This window comes from Carassius auratus, chromosome 41, assembly GCF_003368295.1.
Source record: "Carassius auratus strain Wakin chromosome 41, ASM336829v1, whole genome shotgun sequence".
Taxonomy (NCBI): Eukaryota; Metazoa; Chordata; class Actinopteri; order Cypriniformes; family Cyprinidae; genus Carassius; species Carassius auratus.
In genome coordinates, this window is record NC_039283.1 from 10,140,012 (window position 1) to 10,163,670 (window position 23,659).

At 40.1% G+C, this 23,659-nt stretch overlaps 1 protein-coding gene across 1 annotated transcript; it reads right to left on the reverse strand.

Annotated features, from left to right (window-relative positions):
* Positions 1-38: 38 nt before the first annotated feature.
* On the reverse strand, positions 39-21,975 carry LOC113060052 (brain-specific angiogenesis inhibitor 1-associated protein 2). Its single transcript, XM_026228857.1, has 15 exons — positions 21,682-21,975; positions 19,058-19,161; positions 18,341-18,416; positions 18,074-18,160; positions 14,205-14,266; positions 13,828-13,899; positions 13,521-13,658; positions 11,425-11,577; positions 9,776-9,955; positions 7,886-8,303; positions 6,951-7,161; positions 5,851-5,913; positions 5,528-5,735; positions 1,828-1,868; positions 39-1,751 (listed from the first exon to the last, which is right to left on the reverse strand). Exons 2-15 carry the CDS (start codon positions 19,103-19,105, stop codon positions 1,670-1,672), a joined length of 1,839 nt encoding a protein of 612 aa, XP_026084642.1. The 5' UTR covers positions 19,106-19,161; positions 21,682-21,975; the 3' UTR covers positions 39-1,669.
* Positions 21,976-23,659: the final 1,684 nt, after the last annotated feature.

A 23,659-nucleotide genomic window follows, 5' to 3' on the forward strand; every position in this document is an offset into this window, starting at 1 on the left:
CAAACTGGATGTGAATAGAGATGGACACAAGCCAAATCCACAGGTGATTAACTTTATTGAAGTTCATTAAAAGAAATAGAAAGAAAAGTTATACAGTTATGATATTAAAACATTAAATGTTCTCAGAGTTTTGAAAATTACTGTATAAAAGCATGCAGTTATATTTGCATATATAAGGTTGGAGATTAACTCAATTTAAGATATCTTTATAACAGAAAATGAAGTTAGCAAATGAAGGTCTTAGAACAAACTGACCCTGAAATGGAGAAATCAAGCAAAACATTTATGCACAAATCTACCATTATCATTAATAATAAAATTGATTTCAGTGTAAAATCTTACAATGATAAGAAGCTTTTAAGACTAACTGTTGACTTGAAACGGTAAATTAATCATATTTTTTAGGTTAATTTTAAACCAGTGGACATAAACATCTTTAACGAAGTCAAAAAAGAGCAAGGAAGGGTTTCTTCAGCTTGTTTCAGCTCTACATCTACACTTCCCAGAGCCTTCTGTCACATCTCACTCTCATCCTCCGGTCCCTCGTCTAAACCTGCTGCGACTCTAGAGATCTGGGGATTATTACGATACATCAGACGGACGGAAGAGGGGACGAGAGACCAGAGCGAGAGCCTCATCACATCACACTTTCACAAATCATTTCCAACTCCTTCAAAGCCTTTCTGTGTGTAATTACACTCCATTATACTTTTGACTCCTACAGCCAGCCATCTCACCTGCTTCTCCCAGCATGCTCCAGGATACCTTGTCTTTTTTCAAAACTAACAAAAAAAAAAAAAAAAAAAAATTGGAGAAAGTATCTTGTTTTATGTGGGAAGTACACTCAAAGAAACTTTTTTTTTTTTTGCAGAAGTGTGTTAATCCTTCTCCTGCATCCTGTTCTTCATGTAACCCTGGAAAGCCCTCTACTGTACAGACATGAATCTTCATTTTCTTATCCGTTTCACTTTTACCAAAAACAGGAATTTTTATATTAAACCAAACAAGCAAGCCCAGCCCAGATGAGAAAAAGTAATGCAAAAATAATGAACACATTACTCTCCATAAAAAGTAAGTAACAAAATTAGTTGTGTTTTTAGGAAGTAATGCAATTTTGTAATGCATATCATTTAAAAATAACCTTCCCCAACACTGGACATGACAGTGAGTAAATAACTAACTATTCCTTTAAAAGTTTGCATTTGTATACTAGAAAATATTTTTTATACTAAGCATCCTAACGTCAAGTCAATCTAATCTAATACTTAATATGAAACTTAATTGGGAATCATCTCTACAAATATCAAACGGCAAAATCTTGATCATCATTTTCACTGTAGACATCACACCTCACAGTAAAGGGGTTAGAAATACTGAAAAACATGTTAGAGGTCAACATTTTCCATGTGCACTCATCCGAAATACATAAAAACCTCTTGAAATATTTCATTTTCTGATAATGTAATATATATAGAATATACACAAATCCTAAATGATCTGAATGCACTGAACTGCATTTAATTCTCTGATACTGGTTATAATGTGTTTCTGATGGCAACAGTGTAACCTCTCAAGGGTTGGTTATTCAGTGAAGCATTAACAGGAGCATCTCTGGCTGTCAATCAAAGGCTCTGCTGTATCAGAGGGGCGGAGCATCTCTGGCTGTCAATCAAAGGCTCTGCTGTATCAGAGGGGCGGAGCGGTCATTGGTCACCGTCTTCTTGAGCCGAATATGAGCGAACGGGTTGATCCTGTGAAGAGGGGAGGTTAAATGACTGAACTCATCAGAGACGGAGAACTCTGGTGAACACAGGTGACCATCTTTACCTGCTGGGTGACGGAGGTGGAGAGGTGAAGTCAGTCGACATCTGAGGAACATGAGGACATATCAGTGTCAGTGCAATATAAGCAGATACATTCTTAATCCTAGCAAGATTTAGTCAGAAAGAGAAATGAACATTTACAGTGGAAAAGGTTCCAACGAAAAAAATGTGAATAATAATATTTAAAAAAAAAAAAAAAAAAAAAAAAGTGGTGGTTTTAAGACACCACAAGCATCGTTTTTCATGTACTGGTCAGTTTTGAGATTTTGGGCTGTTTTGCTTCCACGACTTGTCTTTATTCAGACAAGTGAAAGGAAAAATCCAAAACACATATAAATGGATAGTTCATCCAAAAATGAAAACTCTGTCATCATTAAATCCCCCTCAAGTTGTTCCAAACCTGTGTGAATTTCCTTCTACCTGTTGAAAAGGTAAATGGATCCATTGACTTCCATTGTACGAAAAAAAAAAAAAGAAAATCAATTGTTTGGTTTCTGACATTCTTCAAAATATCGTCTATCGAGTAAATGATGGCAGTTTTCATTTTTGAATTTCATTTTTTCACAGTCTCTTTAAATTTCAATGAAAATAAAATTTGGTGCATCTGTAGATTTTAATTCCAGTACATATCTTTAAAGGTTGTTTGTATAACAACTATAACTCAGATGCATCAACAAAATCATATAAGAATAAAATCAGTTTTTAAGCTGCGTTGAGAACACTCTGGGGAACGCCTCCAGCGTGACTTCTCTGAATCATGTGTGTAATCAGTCCAATGGATGGGTGAGACGTCATAGACGGGTGAAGTCAGAGACGCACGAGCGGCGAGCGGCACGTTTGTGAGTCTTATTTAGGGTTGTCTGTCATCCCCAAAAAGTATGCCAAAAGCACCCTCCAAGACCAAACACAAAAGGGGGCGAAGACAAGCAGCGTTTCAGACTATGTGTTCCTCCATGTCCAGGCTACGGCGGCTTTCCAGCGGTTCCTCTCATGTCGCTTTCTAAATCTGGTTAGGCTGCTGGGTAGGGTCAGCCTCCACAGTATTCCAGCTCCTTTTACAGGGAGGCACCAAAACCGAGCGTAGCCTCACGTGCTCCCCCAGCTAAGAGAAGCCGTGGGTCCAGATGTCGCTCTGGGTCGGGGGCTTCTAAGTCTAAGCCGGTTCTCCGGACCGTACTTAGGGCAAAGAGGTCCTCGGCCAATAAGCCCTGACGCCACAGACCCAGGGCTTATGAGGGCAGTACCCTCTGTGGTGCAGCGGGTTACACCGCATTACACGGTGTTCAGCGTTACCACCCGGAAACATAGCGGTGCTGACCTCCGCGGAGGTCTCTAGAATGGATAGTTTGGTTGTCTCCTGCCGGTCAGAATTCAGTTCGGTTCTCCTCCGCCTCGATTCAACGGGGTTTCACCCACGCTGCTGGGTCCCGAGCAGGCTCTGGTTATGGAACAGGAAGTGCACACTCCATTGAGGTGGTCCCTCCTCACGACAGAGAGTCAGGGTTCTACAGCCGGTACTTCATTGTTCCAAAGAAGGATGGGGGGTTGCGTCCCATTTTAGATCTGCGTAAACCGCTCAGTCAAGCAACTGAAGTTCAGGATGCTCACACTCATGTCGTCGAGACTCACAGGTCGTGTCTCAGATCAGGTCCGAGGACTGGATAGATCTAAAAGATGCATATTTCCATATCTCCATCCTTTCCCTACACAGGAAGTTTCTGAGGTCTGCTTTCGGGGGTGAAGCATACCAATATTGAGTACTTCCCTTTGGCCTTGCACTATCAACCTGCACTTTCATGAAGTGTGTGAATGCAGCCCTGGCTCCGCTACGACTCCAGGGCATCTGCATACTGAACTTTACCGACGATTGGTTGATTTTAGCTCAATCAGAGCAGATGGCGGTCTCGCCCACATGAAAGAGCTGGGTTTAAGACTAAACGCCAAGTGTGCTTTCTCCAGAACAGAGAAACACTCATAGCTTCCGGTCTCTCAACCCAGTTAACTGCCGGATTGGTACAGTGCTGGAGTTCCTGCAGGCCCGTTTCTCCGCAGGGTTGACCCACTCCACCCTGAAGGTCTACGTGGTGGCCATTACAGTCTACCATGCCCCACTTGGTGGCCAGTCAGTGGGCAGACACCCCCTTGTTACACGTTTCCTCCGCGGTGCGCTGAGACTGAGGCCTCCAGTACATTACCCTTGTGCAGGGTACGTCCCTAAGGTTTCCTCTTCTACACCACGGCCTGTCGTACTCCACGCCTTCAGTCCTCCTCCCTTCAGGGAGCCAGACCAGAAGAAGCTTAATTGTATTTGTCCAGTGCGAGCTGCCTTGTGGAGAAGCAGTTATTTGTCTGTTATGGTCTCTCTAAGAGAGGTCTTCATGCTACTAAACAGACCCTCAGCCGGTGGATAGTAGATGCTATTTCTCTTGCGGTATGAGTCCTCTGACCTCCCCTCTCCGCTGGGGGTCAAGGCTCACTCCACCAGAAGTGTGATGGCCTTCTTAGTAGGTGTCTCTATGCGTGACATCTGCGATGCTGCGGGGTGGTTCACGCCTTTGACCTTTGTAAGATTTTACGGTCTAAATTTACGAGCAATCTAGGCACCTCTGTTCTCTCGTCCTAGCTGTGCAGTTTCCCACACTGGCAGAGATTTGTAAGTCTGGCGGCGTGGACATCCTTGTTCCCCAAAGTGTTCTCAACGCAGCTCGAGTTCCTGAAGAGGAACGTCTAAGGTTACGTATGTAACCCTGGTTCCTCGAAGGAAAGAGACGATGCGTCGCAGTGCCACACTTCCGGCATCTCTGGCCGGCTCTTGCTTCATCCTTTGAGGCTGGATGCCGCTCATGCTTTTATGCTTCCTGGTCTCTGATGTCACCCGCCTATAACGCATCGCCCATCCATTGGACTGATTACACATCGTTTTTTTGGAGACGTCATGCTGGAGCCATTCCCCAAAGCTTTATAGACGCAGCATCTCATTCCTTCGGGGAACCAGGATTACATACGTAATCTTAGACCGTTTCCCCCCCATTCACCTTATTGTCTAAAAGAATAATGCACCCAAAAATAAACGAAAAAATAATTGCTAAAATTATCCTCCCCCTCAGGCCATCCAAGATCAGGATGAGTTTGTTTTTTCATCTGATTTGGAGGAATGTAGCATTGCATCAGAGTCTCATCAATGGATGCTCTGCAGTGAATGGGTGCCGCCAGAATAACACTTCCTCCAGTGAAACAGTGTTCTGGTCTGAATCAGGAGAGAAATCTGCACAGATCAAGCAGCGTTTAAACAGCTCTAAACTAATATGTGGCTGGATTTTGATGTGAGAGACAACAGGAGATGCACTTTTTCACTGGAGGAAGTGTTATGATGGATTATGGACGGAATCGACTGTTTGAAGTTAAAAGCGTCTTAATGCTGGATGTTTCATCTTTTGTCTTCTCCAGATGTTAACTGATGGACTGGAGTGCTGTGGATTATTGTGATGTTTTATTAGCTGTTTGGACTCTCATTCTGACGGCACCCATTCACTGCAGAGCATCCGATGATGAGATACTGATGCAATGCTACATTTCTACAAACCTGATGAAGAGACAAACTCATCCTGATCTCAGGTGATCCTGAGGGGGAGGACATTCCCAGCATATTTTAATTTGACTAAAGCAGTAACCCAGCCACAGTCACAGGTGCTGGAGTCTCTGACCCTGTCCTTCAGACGCAGTCGGGGGCTCATCCTGCTGGTCTCGGGGTTCATCATGCTGTAGGGTCGCGGTCTGAAGGTGCTGATGCGCTGGGATATAACACTCCTCTCGTCCTCAGAGTCAGGACTGACCTGCGGCACCTGACCCGTGGGGGGAAGCCTGTCCAGCTGTCCCATACTAGTGCTGTTCACCTTCGACAGGACCGGAGGACTGCAGCCGTGACCAGAGACACAGAGAAGAAGAGAGGAGTGATGGGAAAACATGCCTTTCTGAGACAGCAGCAAGATAATATGTCATTCGGATGGGGCTTTGTTTCCCTACAGACCTGAGATCCTGTCCGGGAGGGCTGGGGAAAGGCTGTGTGTAGGAGAAGGGAAACCAGCCTTTTCTATGAAGGAGAAATCAAAACAATAAAACAAGGGTCTGAATATCTGAACAGCAGCTCTGCTATGCTTGTTTGAAAAGGTAATATGTATTAACGCACAGAAAAAAGTCCCTCTGGTAATAAAGATTGCATTGTATTTTAGCCGCATGATCCCAAAACTCTGTTTTCCATCAGCAGCATTGGTATCATTAACAAAAACTAAACCTATTAAAAATGTCTTTAACTGAAATAAAACAGTAACAAAATTATTGAAATGTATTACTTTATTTCACTTGGCTAACAAAGTGTCATTTCTAATTTCTAATCATTTTAATTTTAATTTAATATTTATATTTTATTTCTATCTTTTTAAATATTTCATTTTAATCTAAATCTATTTAAATCTTGTTTACATTTTTGGTCATTTTGTTGTGTTTTCAGTTAGTGGTCAAAGCAGCATTTCTAAATTCTTTTAATTGAAGTACTTAAATGACTGAAATTAAAGCTAAAATCAAAAATAAATAAATAAATGTAATAAAAAAAATAATAAAATGACAACAAAATGGACAAAACAATTACATAAGATGTAAATATTGAAAAAGATGAAGCTAAAGAAAATATAGAAATATTGCTTTGGCAACTTACTGTAAATAAAATAAGTTTAAGTAATAAATTACTAAAACTAAAACAAAAATGAATAAAAAAAAGAATAAAAAAGCAGTTGGACCAATTTTTTTTTAAACTATAATTAAAACAAAACTGAAAATATAAAAAATACAAACAATTAAAAAATATTTCTAAATACTATATTAGTATATTAACAATATTAAAATAACAGTGATCCTCAGACAAAGTCTTGTCTCTGGTGTGAGTACGGCCAAACCAATGCTTTGTTACGAAGGGCTTTAAACTTGCTTTGAACAAAGCATATAAGCCTTGTTCAAGGAACAGGCTCCTCATATTGCTAATATAATTCATTAGTTCTACACCACAAATCAGAATAAAAACGAGGGACAGCTAGTGTTAAACTGTCCCTGACTGAAAGGCTGATGGTCAGATACCGTCCCGTGCGCTCGTTCTGGCCGTAGTGCCAGCCGTCTCTGGGCTCACTGATCAGCAGGGTCAGAGCGTCTCCAGGCAGGAAGGACAGCAGACATGAGCTTCCTCCTCGGTCTCCGGGCTTCTGTCCCTCGCAGCAGTCTGGGGAGTGAGGGAACAGAGCCTCCACACGGGACGGAGCACAGAGAGGGAGCACACGGGGGAGAGTGGAGCCTGAACCAGCACAACCACAACATACAGTTAATGGAGAAACAGCAAGAGAGCAGAGACACACAAACACACTCACACACTAGGGGTGGCACGACTACTGATTTCTGAGAGATGCACGGAGAGACAACAGCAATGCGGTGTTTGATTTTCGCTCTTTTCACTCATAAAGTTTATTCATTCACTTCACACTCGTGACTTTAGAGGTCTGCGTATAATATTGCGCTGATCCCCTGGCTCAACTGCTATCTAGCAAACTCCGGACTGTTCCAGTTTCAGCCGGGTATTCAGGAAGAATTATTCTGATTATTCTTATTCTGACATATTAATTATTCAAATTAATATGATATTTATTTGTCTGTTATTCGTTTTTGAAGCCATTATCCGTGCCATTCCGAATAAGGTAATCGGTCGGTTTCAGGTACACCCCTAATTATTAAATTGCATATTTTAATTTAACATGCAACATAGATAAGGTCATAGAAATAACAGCCACACGCAATATTGTAATCCTAAAATTCATGTTGTATTTGCAAACTCTTTGTACGCATTATGGTTAATGCATGCTGGAGTAGTCGATTTTTTCTGACAGCGCCGACTAGTGGTTGACTACTCGACTAGTCTATGCAAGCCCTATCACACACACCCACACACTCTCTCTCTCTCTCTCCCTCACACACACTCTCTCACACTCACACACACACACTCTCTCTCTCACACACACACATACCCATGAATCCCTGATGAGTGTCGCTGGACTGTCTCCTCGGCAGTGGCAGGGTGGAGGTGGAGTAGAGATCAGGAGTCTTCAGCAGACTGACAGCAGCAGCAGAGCTGGACAGCAGGACGGGGGACAGAGGGGCGCTGTGGGGCAGTGGAGGGCTGTGGGGGGCCGTTATGGGTGGAGTCAGGCCCTGCAGGGAACTGTGTGAGGAGCTGGAGGTGTGGCTCATGGGGGGAGGAGACTGTGACCCTGACACGCCCACTGCTGTCTGTGAGTGGGCGGGGCTGGCTGAAGAAACAGATTGGGCGTGTCCATTACTGGAGGGGTTCTGGTGAGACTGAAGGCCCGGGACAAACTGAGAGGAGCGCTGCTGAGGACGACTGTCACCGTTCAACAGAGGCGGGACTTCCTGCACAGACAGCCTCTGAGAGAACAGGAATCAAGCATCATTAGATCGATCTCTAATTGGGATTCATTGGGAATTCAACATTGATTTTATAAGAAATACTTTTTCTGCAGAAAGATTTTTATTTATTTATTACTTATTTATTTATTTATTTTGCTTTCTTTATTAATTTAGATTGAAAGATAGCATGGAAAATGTGCTAGAAATTTTGTTTTACTTAATAACAAATGTAAAGAAGTGTCCTACAAAATACTAAACAGGATTTATCCAGTTGAGCGTGTTTTGGAAAGAATTAAGGTGAAAATTTGAATTGAACTGAATTTTGTGCATACGTTTTATCATTTTTATATGAACTCAAAAATTATTTAATTTTACTCAATATTATTTATATCACATATATGTACTCAAGATTATTTTGGAAAGATTTAGAAAGAGATATCAGCAGAAATCTGCAGTGTATTATAAAAATGTATCTACAGTATTTGATGTTTTTTTTATTTTTAGAATGACAAGTAAAGAACAATAAATTATAAGATTTTTTATTTAATGAGGGAAATACCATAAAATAACTGGGCTCTAATTTTATAAATGAAATGAAATAAAAAATAAATAAATAAATGAACCAAAAAAACTCCAAAAAACATAATGTTATAAAAGTACTAAATTTATTTTATCTTATATTATATATATATATATATATATATATATATATATAAACATACATTAAACATATATTAAAATTGTGACAGTTTAGCTTAATAATTTAACAGTCAATCACAGACAAAGCAATCCCGAATCTCAGTAAAAGAGATTCCTCTGAAAGGTTCATTTATTATAATAAATAAGTATTATATTTAAAAGTAATAACACTGCAGCATGCCAATGGTCCTTCTGGGTCTACTTTTAGCTTTTTACTTCAAACTGAAAACAATTTTTTTTATAAATCTAAAAACAATGATGTGTCCACAAATCCATCATTAACAAACAGACGCAAAACACTCTGATATCCAACTTTGAGCATAGCCATTCATTAAATGTGCTGAGATGTCAAGAAATGTCTCTATTATTTCACTTAAAAATAAAAAAACCACAGTTGTTTCTGAGGAACTACATTATTTGGTGGTATAATACTGTTTTTATTATCATTACACTTTATTTGCTCTGTTAAATTTAGTAAAACCTTACTACGTATATTGAATAACTGTTTTATAAAAGCAATAAGCCTCACTAAGCCGTGGTTTACAATGAATTTATAACAGCCTAACAATGCCCCTCAGCTGTTATAAATTCACTGTAAACCTCCCCTCTGCTCTCAGAAATACGTCACAACACTGGAGAAAAGTGGTTTGTAACTTCCGGTTCACGCAGACTTTAAGGCGTACTATAATTTTTGACCATTATATTCACTATGTTCCCCATTATGTTTTTTTTTTCTTCATTGTGACAAACTGAAAGTCTGAGTATGTGTGTGATGAAGCAGAGGCGCTCACTTGTTCTGCGTGCTGAGAGATGCCCAGTTTGGCGTTGCGCAGGATCTCGGCGAGGCCTGCTCCTCCAGAGCTCTGGGGGGCGGTGTGACGCAGCAGGTTCAGCGCTCGCTCCGGGAGCTTGGTTGGCTGCGCACAGGACTGCTGCCACGATGACAGCTTCTGAGACAACAGCTCTCTCACCTACCAAACACAATCTGATCTTCAGACTGATGAGGACAACACAAGTGCTCTGCTTAGAGCTGATGTGAGTCATTTCTGCACCAGTCTCTCTTCTAACACAGCTGGGGCACAGGCTCACTAGAAAAACATGCTTGTAGAAACATTTCTGCAAAATGACTTAAGGCTGATTCTTGAAAGTGAAATGTCCAGTGAGCGCCGCAAAAAGCTTGTTTCTATCTAAAACATATCAATCTGGAAACATTTTATGAGACCAACATTTTAATGCTCTATCATTTCTATTGTTTGCAAACAAATTTGCACCTAAAACCAAACCTATACACATTTTTCCAACTCCCATGATGCTTTGCACGAACTACGGGAATAACTTTAAGTCTACATTAACACATTACTTTCAACATAATCACCACAAAATCTTGACTTTTTTTCTGCAGCAATATTTTTTATGTTTAGTTTAATATCACTGTAACAATATAGGTTCATTAACTCTTTCCCTGCCATTGACAGACATAGTCTAAAACACAATTTTCTAAGCTTTTTGTTTAAAATGTTGTTGTTTTTTATGTGAAACTTACCCATGTTAAAGTGTTGATAAAAAAATGCAAGAATCTAGAATAAGATGTTTTTTTGATTGTTTGTTTAAAAGCAGAGGCTGTTCTCTCTTTTGACATACTGCACGCTCAGATCTTCACACAACATAATATACTGGAGGATGACATTTGTGTTACAATATTCTCATATTTCATATTTCAAAGCTATTTCTGTCATTTTGACAGATAACAAATATTGTGTTTTCCTGCTTTAGACACATTCCAGTAAACTAACAGGATTTAGAAGAGTAAAGGGGAGATTTTCAGTAAAAACGAGCCTCTGTGAATGTTTTGCTGTATTAGTGTATTCAAGTGAATTTTTATATGGGATATATCAGAAATTAAATCAGGGGAGCAGACCACAAATGCGCAGTATCTGTTATCTCTTTTCATGTTGATACAGCTAAATACAAAGGAAAAATGAGTATAACCAGGAGGAAAAGATGCTGAGAAGACTGAGAAGAGCTCTTGCCACAGGTTTTCTTGACATCATGTCACATTAAATTGTCATTGTTATTCACTGATACACGTTATCAAACTGACAGATGATGATTGTTTGTTGATTCGGTCTTTGTGAAACCTGAAGAGCCTCCCATAACGTAGAAGACAGTAGACTATTAGGATAAAGGTGGATGGTGTTAACACAAATGTGAGATAAAGATTTTATCCTTCTACAAGTATTGAAGCTCTTTTATAGTGACTGTGTTTCATGGGACGCGTACCTGAGCGCTTCACATCACAAATGTGATGCTGTACCGGGTGTGCTACTGAGCATGTTTACCACATCAGAAAAAAGTTTTGCTAGAATGAAGGTAGAGGCACATTTCCCAGTGAGGCTGTTGTGTCTGCTAGTCCTTCACGGCTGAAGCTCACATCTGTTACCTTGCAGTGGTAGTTGGTGAGGATCTTGGTGACTGAACACTGACGGTCCACCAGAAAGCAATAGCGTCGTCTTTCTTCTGTCAGAGCGGAGCGGTAACCAGCGGCCACCAGCGAGTCCAGCTCACCCTGCCGGCGACTCATCAGCTCCACATACTGTTACAGACAGAGAGAGTCACACACAATCAGCTTTAAACAGAATCTGAAAAATATACAGCAAGACTGGAATATACAACAACCAACTAAAAGCCAAACCCCTTGGGCATAAACTTAAACTTGAAGTCCTGCTTAGATTTTGAGTAAATCTTTCAATAATTTAACAGCACCTTTGCACATGCAATGCTTCTCTTATGTCGGTTAATGGTGATATGACACAATCTAAATAAATAATATTTGAACTTTTTTAAACAAGTGTTTTATTTTGAGCTGGATTTCAAAATAAGACTCAAACCTCTTATTAGTTTTATTAACATTAATAATAATAATATTATTATAATTTTAAATAAAACTAAACAATTAATTATTATTATTATTATTAATAGTATTATTATTATTATTAATAATAAATATTATTAATCATTATTAGCATAATTGTGATTTAACTAATTCTTAAAATTAAAACAAATATATTACAGTTGTAAAAAAATTAATGAATAAGTGATAATTATAATAATAGTAACCGTTTTACACATTTACACTATAAGTTCTAATAATTATGTCCGGTTCTTATTTTTTACTTCTAAATGTTTAAATCCACATGCTTTAAACATTTTAAATTCTCAAGCTTTTATTTTGGCAGAATGTGGCTGAAATGCTCTACATTCCTGTCCACAACTTTGTGTGGACCTAGTGCACATTGTGTTCCCAAATGTGCATGAAACTCTCAGAGTATGTAGAGATAACGGTGACTGCATCTACTGTGAGCAAGAAGCCCAAAGATACTGAAAACACTCTCCAACACACAGCACATCAGACTACATGGTTATTTTTTTATAAAAATATAATTAATATTTCGCTTTTCAATTAATTTGGGAAAACCTGCCTTAAAGGACCAGTTCACCCAAAATGAAATTTTGTGACCATAATTATGTTCCACATGTTTCATTTAAAATCTGTCATTTTCTCCTGTACGTTCCTTTCTAAACATCTTTGAGACTGTAGTCCTGTTGTACTTCATCATTTCCCCTTCTCTTGTTTTTTCTCCACCTCAGTGTTACTTCTTTCTGTCCCTGAATCAGCGGTTCCGGATATCTGCTTAATCTCAAGCTCAACGACTTGCTCTTTCTCCTTCTGAGCAGAAAACATGTTTAGACTAATGCTCGTGATAGCGTAGCTCGCGTCTACATAAACAGAGATAGACTCGCTGCTGAACAAACACATGCAGAGGACACACACGCTCAAACACTAGCTCACACAGGGAGGAAAAGTCTTCCACTCACAAATCACACAGAGGGTCACACAGAAGGCCATTATGAGTCATGCAAACTACCAATGACTGTCAGTACATGCCAATCTACAGTAATGAACACAACACAGCAGTCAAGAACTGGCAAGCAGCACAATTACTCAGTTCTTTAATCCAAGCTTTAATCCAAGTGACTTACTGCACATTCACTGCAGCACCGGTCAGCATTAAAGTTCACAGAACACACAAATACAAGCATTACATTTCTTGGTGTATGTCTTTAAAACTTGATCTGACAGTATGACATATGAAATAAGAGTCAGAATGAAAAGAAATGACTTATTGAACAATTTGGTGCAGATACTGATATTAAAATGGCTGATAGCTTGTAATGTAATTCAACTGAGACTTAAATAAAATGCTAATATCAGTCGTCACTCTGTATCTTCAATGTGTTTTAGTAAGATGAAATTTAATGATAAATTAAAAACATATAATGCAATGCAATCCAGTGATGATTGAGAGATGAAGAAACAAACGCTCCTCAAAAGATCCTGAGGATCAGATCTGACTCTAAAACATGATTGATGGAGAATGAAGTAAAGCTGAGCTGCTTCAAAACAACACAGTAGATTGTGTGTGGAACAGCAAAGTAGGATCATGTTGATTTGTAAGCGATCTAAGAAACATGTACCTGCATCTCTCTGTCTCCATATTTGTTGGGATGGCGGCTGGCTTGGCTCTTCCTCCGCAGCTTCTTCAGCTGTGACTGGCAGTGCTCGATGGACTCCACCTTGGACTTCCTCTCACTCTGGTACTTCTTCAGCGTCCCCTGGACAAGGGTTTCAAACAGTATATCAAGTCAGAGCTCATTCCCATATTCATCTTTCCTGATTCATTTACTCAGAGTGTTTACTAGACACACTCTGGGTTCACTTGATCGAGCTGCACTATTCAGTAAATCCAGTATGTTGTTCAGTTAAACACTAGTGTCCACTCACGGTCAGATATTTGATGTCTAGCTCCAGTTTCTGCTCGAGTTGAGACAGCAGCTCTGAATGAAACAGCTTCAGCTGCAGACGACAGAAAACACAGCATTCAGTCAAACACACGTCTTGAGGGTAAATTACGGCCTTTTTACAATCTCCAAATCACCCATTTCTCAATACTTGGGTGACTTTTTCCAAACTCTTCATACTCTAAAGCACAAGAGCATAATTTGATCATATGAAGTGTTTTGGTAGTTTTAGTGCATTTTAAATGCAAAATGTACTACTGTAAGCTGTTAAGCAGAACTTTGTGTTTGTGATTGACTTGTCACTATCCAGTAAGAAACACTCTTGAGTACTATACAGTCCTTAAACTGCTGTTTACTCACCACATCCTGGAGCTGGACCTGGATCTGACGATGAACCTCTGCCATCTGGAACAGCGTGTCGCCTGAATCAACATGAAGCATGACAAGACGTCTAAACACATTGCACACAATCAGAAACACAGAAGCACGAGAGCATCACAATTTACAGACACACTATCAAACACGATTCGATAACACCATCTCACTCACGTAAACCTGACTACATCACCTGCAGTTTTTTACATATTCACTGTATTTTATGTCAAATCATTTTATACTTTTAAATGTTTTAAATTCATTTTTCATGTATTTTTTTAATCATTTTCAAAGTTTTTAAATTGCTTGTTTTATTTTCGTGATTATTTTTCTTCATGCTTATTTTAATTTATTTTATGTAAAGCACTTTAAATTACCATTGTGTGTGAAATGTACTATATAAATAAACTTGCCTTGCCTTGCCTTACATAAAGCTCACATTAGGGTCATTTTAAAGTTCGATCTATAATGTAACAACTGCATGTTTAGTTTCTAAAACCTTGCGTAAACTGTAGACTGTGGTGTTTGTGCAATGATTTGAAAAGTCGAAAAGAGCCATTTCTTCCTTTGGAGGATGTGATATGCGTGGCATTGTCTGTCTGTTGGTGCGTTTCAGTGAGGGTAAGTTTGTGGTGTGTTTTGTTGAGGGTTCAGTGGATGTTGGCCTTCTTTATCCTCTACTGAGCTCAGCCTCTCTTTCTCTCTCTCTTGTTCACCCCCGCTGTGTTCAGCAGAACAATGAGGTCATGTGGTGCTGTTAATCTTTCAACAAAGACCTCTCTCTCTTTGGCCCCTCTCTCTCTTTCTCTCACTTTCTTCATCTACATTTTATCGTACAGGCCTTGCCTCTTCATTCTCTGCTGCTGTAGTCACTTGGGTTCAAGCTTCCGTTGCCTGTAAACGCTGATGTACTATGAACTTGAACAATGTAGTTATATTTGCTAACAATTTCACATTCAGTTCTCACCACTAACTCTACTCTGCCGGACGTGTCACTTCAGAAACAGATCTGAAGAGCCATAGTCAACTGAAACTAAACTTAAACACACAACTATATTACTAAAATTAAAATCAAAATGGGAAATCTGAAAACGTTCAATGATACTAAAATAACACTGGGCTTAAATCATGGGAACACTCTTGGACCCACCATCTGCAGGAGGAATCATAAGGGGCTTGTGCAATGTGGATCGGGCAGCGGTCGAAGGCAGGGGCCCTGACGACCTGATCACTGGACATGGAAACTAGCCTTAGGGACGTGGAATGTCACCTCACTGGTGGGGAAGGAGCTTGTGCGGGGGGTTGAGGGGTACCAACTTGAGATAGTCGGGCTCACCTCCACGCACAGCTTGGGTTCTGGAACCACCCTCCTTGAGAGAGGCTGGATTCTCTACTACTCTGGAGTTGACGGCGGCAAGAGGCGGCGGGCTGGTGTGGGGTTGCTCATAGCTCCCCAGCTAAGTTGCCATGTGTTGGAGTTTACCCCGGTGAACGAAAGGGTCGCTTCCCTGCGCCTTCTGGTCAGGGATAGGTCTCTCACTGTCATTTGTGCTTACGGGCCAAATGGCAGTGTAGAGTACCCGGCCTTCTTGGGGTCTCTGGGAGGGTGCTGGAAAGTGCTCCACCTGGGGACTATGTTGTTCTACCAGAGGACTTCAACGCTCACGTGGGAGCGACAGTGATACCTGGAGGAGTGTGATTGGGAGGAATGGCCCCCTGATCTGAACCCGAGTGGTGTTCTGTTATTGGACTTCTGTGCAAGTCACAGTTTGTCCATAACGAACACCATGTTCAAGCATAAGGGTGGCCATCAGTGCACGTGGCACCAGGACATCCTTGGCAGGAGGTCAATGATCGACTTTGTGGTCATTCCCTCTGACCTCCGGCAGTATGTCTTGGACACTTGGGTAAAGAGAGGGGCGGAGCTGTCAACTGATCACCACCTGGTGGTGAGTTGGATCCGATGGCGGGGGAGGAAGCTGGACAGACCTGGTGGTCCCAAATGTATTGTGTCTGTTGGGAATTTTTGGCTGAGCCCCCTGTCAGAGAGATTTTCAATTCCCTCCTCTGGCAGAGCTTTGACCAGATTCCGAAGGAGGCTGGAGACATTGAGTCAAAGTGGACCATGTTCTCCGCCTCCATTGTCAATGTGGCCACTCGGAGCTGTGGCCGTAAGGTCTCTGGTGCCTGTCGAGGTGTCAATCCCCGAACCCGGTGGTGGACACTGGAAGTAAGGGATGCTGTCAAGGGATGCTTGCAGGACTCCTGAGGCAGCTGATGGGTACCAGCAGGCCAAGCGGGTTGCAACTCGGGTGGTTGTGGAGGCAAAAACTTGGGTCTGGGAGGAGTTTGGTGAGGCCATGGAGAAAGACTATCGGTTGGCATCGAAGAGATTCTGACAAACCATACTGCGCCTCAGGAAGGGGAAGCAGTCCCCTGCCAACATTGTTTAGAGTAGAGGTGGGCAACTGTTGATGGTGGAAGGAATACTTTGAGGATCTCCTCAACCCCACCGACATGCCTTCCGTGGAGGAAGCGGAGGCTGAGGGCTCAGAGATGGACTTGTCCATCACCCAAGAAGTCACCGAGGTAGTTAAGAAGCTTCTTGGTTACAAGGCACCAGGGGTGGATGAGATCCGCCCTGAGTACCTCAAGTCCCTGGATGTTGTGGGGCTGACTTGGCTGACACGTCCCTGCAGCATCACAGAGGATTTATGGACAGGATTTCTAGGTGCAGCCAGGGGCTGGAGGGTGTCCGGTTTGGGGACCACCTGATTTCATCTCTGCTTTTTGCAGATGATGTTGTCATGTTGACCTCATCTGGCCAGGACCTTAAGCATGCACTGGGACGGTTTACAGCCAAGTGTGAAATGGCTGGGATGAGAATCAACACCTCCAACTCCGAGACCATGGTTCTCAGCCGGAAAAGGGTGGCATGTCCCCTTCAGGTTGGTGGATAGCTCATGTCTCAAGTGGAGGAGTTTAAGTATCTTGGGGTCTTGTTCATAAGTGAGGCAAGGATGGAGCGGGTGGATAGGTGCAGTTTCTGCAGTGAGGCGGTCAATGTACCGGTCTGTCGTGGTGAAGATGGTGCTGAGCTGCAAGGCGAAGCTCTCGATTTACCGCTAAATCTACGTTCCTACTCTCACCTATGGGCATAAGCTGTGGATCATGACCAAAAGGACAAGATCCCGGATACAGGCGGCCAAAATGAGCTTTCTCTGCAGGGTGGCTGGGCGCTCCCAAAGAGATATGGTGAGAAGCTCTGCTACTCGGGAGGAGTTTAGAGTAGAGCCGCTGCTCTTCCACATCGAGAGGAGCCAGCTGAGGATGCCTGGATGCCTTCCTGAAGGCCCCGAGGAAGACAGAGGGCCTATGGGAGGGACTATGTCTCTTGGCTGGCCTGGGAAAGCCTCGGTATCCCCCGGAAGAGCTGGAGGAAGTGTCTAGGGAGAGGGAAGTCTGGGCATCTCTGCTTAGACTGCTGCCCCTGTGACTCGGCCCCGGATAAGCGGAAGAAGATGGATTAGCATGTTTCAACATTGGCAATATTGGCAATCTGTCTGTAACACATCCTCCAATCATCACAAGCTTCAAATAAACCCCTCACTTTAACTGCTCTCCCTTACTTATCTCTCTCAAAAACACATTAAAAAGTTAACTCTCTTGTTTTATGCCAATTCATTGGTAATGTGATGTAAGTATACTGTACTTGCAATGACTTCACTTAGGTGCAATAACTAGGTTGTGAACCTGACAACAAAATCAGTTTGAGAGATTATTTAACGTTAAGGGCATTTATTTACTCAGACCTTTCTGGTATATCCACTGTTTTTGGGTCTGAAGTGTCTTACCTAGTTCCTTCGAGCCCTGGCTGTCACTGGCCAGCTCTCCTAGTTTGACCAGAGCGTCAAAATAACCCTTCGCTGCTACTGTGACGCCTGCAGAGAGAGAGAGAGAGAAACAGAGAGAGGGAGCGAGAGAGAGAGACATAGAGAGAGACACAGAGAAAGACAGAGAGAGAGGGTGCATCAGTCTGATGAACATACTTTTTCAGACTGATTTACATTGGACTTTTGCCCATAACAGAGAAAATAAACTCTTTAATAATGATAGCTGACCAGTCAGAGCCTTTTCATAGTGTTTGCCCATGGTGACAAAATTCTTCAGACTGGGGTTGAACTGGTCCAGTATGCCCTGAACACACAATCAGAAACACATTCAATACATGAGGCTCTTATTTTTATTCATAATACTGTTATACCTTTAGATATACCTTTAGAATCAATTAAGTTATATATATATATATATATATATATATATATATATATATATATATATATATATATAAAATAAATGAAAATTGCGGCAAAACAATGTATTTATTATTATTTTTATATATTTTTTTCATTTAAAATGAAAAAATGTTTAGGTGGTGTTTAAACAGTAAAAAAAAGAAAGAGAAAAAATTTTTTTTTATGTAATTTGTATTTTTTCCTAAAAAGAAGAAAAAAAAAGTAAAACGTATTTTTTATTTATAACAGATATGATAATTATCACTCTCGCTCTTTACATATAGACACACATATAGTTATTTTAAAAAAAAATCATTGCTTGACATTTTTTTTTTGCTATGTGGCAAAGAAAGGCAAAAAAAAAGGATTGGATTCATAAAGAGGTTATTAATTATTTTTCATTATTTATTTGTTGTTGGTATACTCATGTATTTTTACACAAAATGTGTGAATGACAAACAATCATGAAGAAAAGGTTAAATTTCTAAGATGTCTTCTTATCATAGATTGTCTTTTTATTGTCCTCTTTCATTTAACACATACCTTGTAGACATTTTCTGTCATTTTGTTGACCTCATCTGACCGTGACATCGTGCTTCTCTGTCCAGATCAGTTCTCCTCACTTCAGGAAGTCACAGCACACACAGCTGCACGGAGAGAACGAGAGCAGGAGCGTGAGACACAGAGGATGAATCCGGCTCATTCAGACACTGCTTGAGCTGCAGATCAAGAGCCTTCAAGAAGAGTTCACCAGTTCACGCCAGCCATTGACATCCATAGTATTATTATTTTCTCCAAACTGGCTACCATCAGCTGCTCGGTTTCCAACATTCTTCAAAACATCTTCTTGTGTGCTCAACAGAAGAGAGGAACTCATACAGACTGATAACAACTTGAGGGTCAGTAAATGATCACAGAATTGTAATTTTAGGGTGAAACTGAACCTAGACTGCCTCGATCACATCAGTTTACCTGCTCTCACTCTAAACACTGAGACTAAGTGAACATCCCCAGCGGTCTGAGGAATGCTATAAGACTGCTGAAGGGATTTGCTTCTCTTCATGAGAGAGGTCAGGCCCTGTGTGACTGAGGACAGACTCGCAGACCTCAAAGATCTTCCACAACGGTCTTGACAAAAATATTTTTGTATGGATGTTCACAGGGATATTGTAATTCAAAAACAGGAAACCGATGTCACGATGCCACAAAATAATGGTCTAAAATGTCTCTGTATACTACGGTGTGAGTATTTTCCTTCGGCCCAAATCAGGGAAAACCCATGACAGCTCCAGATCTTTCAACCCAAACTCCATCAACAGAAAATGTGATCTTTCCTGGATTTTTTTTTTTTTTTCAGGAATTTGACTCATTTTGATTTTAAACAAAAATAAGGGCATGCAGCATTGCTTTTATCAACTCACCTTGAATTTATTTGTACAGTGCTTTTCACACCACAATGTTTTAAATCAGATTTACAGAAAATCGTGATGTTAATTCTTGAAATATCTTAATTTCTGCTTTCCTTATGGTTGGATTCATCAGATTAGAGCTTGACAATAATATAGTTAACATTTTGAGATGATACAAGCAATAAAGCATTTGCTTTATTTGTGTGTCACCTTCACTTCATAATTTTATGACTTTCAAACTAAGGACCACCCCTGTTAGTGACCCCCGAGAGATTTCACAGTCTGAGCCTGGCCAAAGCCGTCCTAACTCACGGTTATTAAATGTCTAAAGTTCATGAAATGGAGTCAGTCTGGAGGAGAGCCGCTCTTCCCCAGCCGCTGAACAAACACTGCGCTCACACCGCTTCCCTTCTGGAACGATCTCCAATCAGAGATTCCAGTCAGGATTACCATCACATAAAGCTTCAGCTGTGTTTACTGCAGGTCAGCGCTCTCATGTGTGCTATTAGACGAAGATTAGGAGCAAGAATTTGACCTACAAGAAGAGAATGAGTTAATAACATTGTCATCAGACCACACTTCATTTCACTTTCCCTTGATTCACACTGAGAGCAGACTAATGGTTCCCCAGCTATTGTGATTCATTATCAGTTCACAACATTTAATTATGTTCAGAGTGTCATTAAAGACTCAACTACAAGGACTACAAACAATGTTTTTGAGCTTAAGTTTTCAGAACATTATTAAAGACCAGATAACTTTAAACAAATGTCCCATTAATGTTACTGCATAGAAATGCTCTTAAAGTGACAACACTGAACCTTATTTAGCCCTAAAATCTGCATATGAGCAGTATCTTAGAGAAGTAATATGTACTACTGCGCACCTGTCAGGGGTAAATAATGCACAAAACTTCTGCCCGAGGTTCTTCCTTTAGTTTACATCACAGCTATTGACCATGATTTGTTATTTCTCATAGAAACAAGTGCAGTTCTGTTCTAGAGTGCATTTGCATTTGATTTAGACACAAATGTGTAACATGTAACATGAGTCTTCTGCATATATGTGTGTTGTCCTGGAAGAGAAAGACTGTATATTTTAAGTGAGTGCATCTGATAAAAAATACATTTCCACAGCTTTTCAGAGTCCAGTTAAAAGCAGATGACCTTAAATCAAAACCGTATGATAAGATTGAGGAATATGATTCTTTAGGACTAACACCACACAGAAACATGAAACCTTAATCTTAACTGAAGATATCATTGTGTCACTTCATATTTGTGCACTATATATTGCCACATTCAAATAAATAAATAAATAAATGTATATCTATAAACTGTTACTGTGCATACAATATTGTGCCTCTATTTCCCCCCAGCTCTCATTTCTTTCTCTGTCAGAGCTGGAGATTAAAGTGATTTTATTGTAATGACACAGAGATGAAATCTGAGGTAAAGACCGGAAAACACGTGATACGATGATATGAATAGATGCTATCTTAATTTCTGCTGCTTTTCAATGCAAAACAATTAAATCATCGAGCTGAAAAATGACTCAAAGTTTGGTGAGCAATGTAACTCGATCAGTTCACAATGCCAGTCACGTCCATCAGCAGGTCACTATAATCACATTCTCGTATTTCTGTTCAATGGCACTTGTTGCACAGTTGTAGCAGATTGTTAGTTTGATTGTTAGTTTGATTGTCTGATGAAGTGAATGATCTCCAGTGGTTTATGTAATGTGGAGGATTTCTCCTACCTTTGCACAGTTCATCGTTTCCTCATCGCTTTGTCTGCTGTTCCTTCTTCTTCTGCAGTGGGGGTAGTCAGTGAGTTTGTTTGACCCAGTGAATCCCCCCTCACCCCTCGACCTGACTGAATCCAGGCCAGAACACACTCGCATTAAACTCTGCTCTTCATTCCGCTCTAAACGTGCGTTTACCGCCGCGATGTAGAGCTCGAGCGGCTCGGCCTCCGTCTCTGTCCCGGACAATGTCTCCTCTCTCTCAGTCTCTCACTGGGACTGAATGTCAATGAGGGAACGGGACAGCGCAGTCCTGACGCACACACACGCACGCACACACACATACACACGCACACATTTCACTTTTAATTCCATGAATAGAATCTCAGAAGTGGCATATGCAAACAAATTATTCTAGAGCCCTTTCTCACGTTTCTTTTGGACAGTATTTTTGTTGGGTTTTTAATTAATTATAATAACAACAACAAAAATGGTTCTTCTGTGGTACCACTGTGAAAACCCCCTTAGAGAAGCCTTATTTTTTAAGAGAGAAAAGTGCACACAAAATTATTGTAAAGAAGCTCCATTTAGCAGTTTTTCAAAATTGGTTTGACAAATCTTTTTTTAATTTTTTTTATTTATTTATTTTTATTATTTTTTTTTTTTTTACAAAATAATGTAATTGCTTTCAATGAAGACTGCATTTTTTTTGCACTGCGCGTATCGAAAGTAATAAATATCAGCATCAAAAGTATTTTGTTTTCTATTGATTATGAACAAATATACTAATGAAAATACATGTTTGTTGTAAAGCTCTTCAACACGGATTTATATTGCAATGCAGAATTCACTAGATCAAAAAAAAGGTTCATAATTATTGCAGCAGTTATGAAGAGCTAATAGTTGTGGAATTGTCTGTGTCCTTTATGTACAAGATACACGAGGCTGTTTCTTAAAAACAATAAACATACGCAAGAGCCATTGCTCTGATGATGGTTTATTTACGTATTTATACTTTTTTTGAGTTTTTATCATTATAAATAGTATTTAAAATGAATATTCCAAATATTTTAAAGTGACTGAATAATTAAAAAGTATTTAAAAATAATCAAGAGTGTATCTTGAAGTTCAGAGTGAGCTCTGCTGCCCTCTTACGTTTGGTACAGAATCACAGACTTGATATTTATAATGTGATTAACTTGAAAAGTAGAAAGCTGACGAAAGAGAAACTAGCAATGTTTAAAAGGCTGTGATACAATAATAATAACAATAATAATAATAATTGTTAAAGTACTAAGATGATATGCGTTTCTGATCTAAACACTGACAATGGAAACTGGAAAAAAAGTATTTCTTTATATAGATAGACAGATAGATAGATAGATAGATAGATAGATAGATAGATAGATAGATAGATAGATAGACAGATAGACAGATAGATAGATAGAGCAAAACTGCCTTCTGTCTTTCCATGAAGGGAAATCTCAATAAAATTTGCGATTAACTTACAATACGTTAAACGTAATATTACGAATGCACAGGCTTATTTCTGAATATGCATGGAAGTATTAAGAGGCCATAGATTATTAATATTTTTCTTTCTGGCTTTCTCCTGATCTCGACATAACAAAAAAGGCTTTCTCTAAGTTACACAACTGCGTCAACAGGTGGCAGTATAGACCTGAGTATAATTGATTGTGTTGTGTATACAGTATACAGCACATTTGCATATCTACTTTCTCTGATACACTAGATTACTAATGACCTGATGACCTGAATCAGGTGTGTTTGATTAAGGATACATGCAAACACATGCAGTGTTGGGGTGCCTCAAGGACCAGGGTTGGGACCACTCTTATATACTGTATATCCATCTTACTGTACGCGTTTGAAACAGAATCAACTCTTTCAAAACTTAAAAACATGCACTATTCAAAAATACTGACTTCAGTCTTGTCTGTACAAGACAAATATTATGCCATTTAGTGGAACA

Coding starts and splice junctions, on each gene's coding strand:
- LOC113060052 (XM_026228857.1), bottom strand. CDS start 19,105: ATGTCACGGTCAGATGAGGTCAACAAAATGACAGAAAATGTCTACAAG. Junction 14,267..18,073: donor CCAGGGCTCGAAGGAACTAG/GTAAGACACTTC, acceptor ATGTTGATTCAG/GCGACACGCTGTTCCAGATG. Junction 13,659..13,827: donor TAGACATCAAATATCTGACC/GTGAGTGGACAC, acceptor ACCCTTGTCCAG/GGGACGCTGAAGAAGTACCA.